Source organism: Trachymyrmex septentrionalis, unplaced genomic scaffold (genome assembly GCF_001594115.1).
Source record: "Trachymyrmex septentrionalis isolate Tsep2-gDNA-1 unplaced genomic scaffold, Tsep1.0 scaffold6, whole genome shotgun sequence".
NCBI lineage: Eukaryota > Metazoa > Arthropoda > Insecta > Hymenoptera > Formicidae > Trachymyrmex > Trachymyrmex septentrionalis.
Window position 1 is genome coordinate 2,330,357 of NW_017305778.1, and position 878 is coordinate 2,331,234.

At 22.0% G+C, this 878-nt stretch overlaps 1 protein-coding gene across 1 annotated transcript in view; it reads right to left on the bottom strand.

Annotated features, from left to right (window-relative positions):
• LOC108752226 (lysosomal aspartic protease-like) overlaps positions 1–878 on the bottom strand; it is a 3,571-nt gene that overhangs the window by 2,269 nt on the left and 424 nt on the right. Inside the window, 1 exon segment of the mRNA XM_018492908.1 lies at positions 587–813. Within this exon segment, the coding sequence (XP_018348410.1) occupies positions 587–813 (227 nt within the window).

Below are 878 nucleotides of genomic sequence, written 5' to 3' on the forward strand. Positions count from 1 at the left end.
CAAGTCCGATATAAGTACCAACTTCTATGTGCGTGTGGGATTTATGGCTATTATATTTTCTATGTGACGCTGTATAAAATAATAACAGGAAATCAGTTGTTATTAAAAATGTTAATTTCTTTTTATTAATTTAAAGATATATACGTTAACAATTATTATAAGATTTATTATTTGTTTTTGTTTTAACATATAAATTGAGCATGTATCATAGATAATCATTTAAACATTTAAAATTGTTAAACATGATAAATAAAATTAATCACATATGATTGTAAAACTTAATTTCATAATATTTACATTCAATAATTTTAATTTAAAATTAGGCTTTACATCATCATAAAAATTATACTTAAAATATATAGATTGCCTTCGTACTTTATGTTTTTACTTACAATTAATCATAAAAATAAAAAAACAATTAAAATTATTTTTACGTATGTAATATTAATAAACATAAATGTGTTTATATATAAATATAAATATAAATATAAATAACATAAAATATAAGTATAATAGTATTGTATAAATATGAAAGTAAATAAAAAAATGGAATATCGAAGAAAATGTTACATAATGATTTACATACAGCAAGCAATGTTATCATCGTCGCAGGTGATGGATGGTACAAAAAAATTAGAGGCTCCAGTGTCGAAAAGTATATTAAACCTCTGCTGAGGGATTCCAACCGAGATAATACCATAGTATTGTCTATCATATAAATTAAATAGTGGTGCCTTTGTAATATCAGGCAAATCATATGATCCACTATCAACAATCAATTTTCGAATACAGTTTGTGTTATATAATGGAATTCTTGAAAAAATACAAATGAAATCCATTATATTATAGATTTATATATATGTGTGTACATATATATA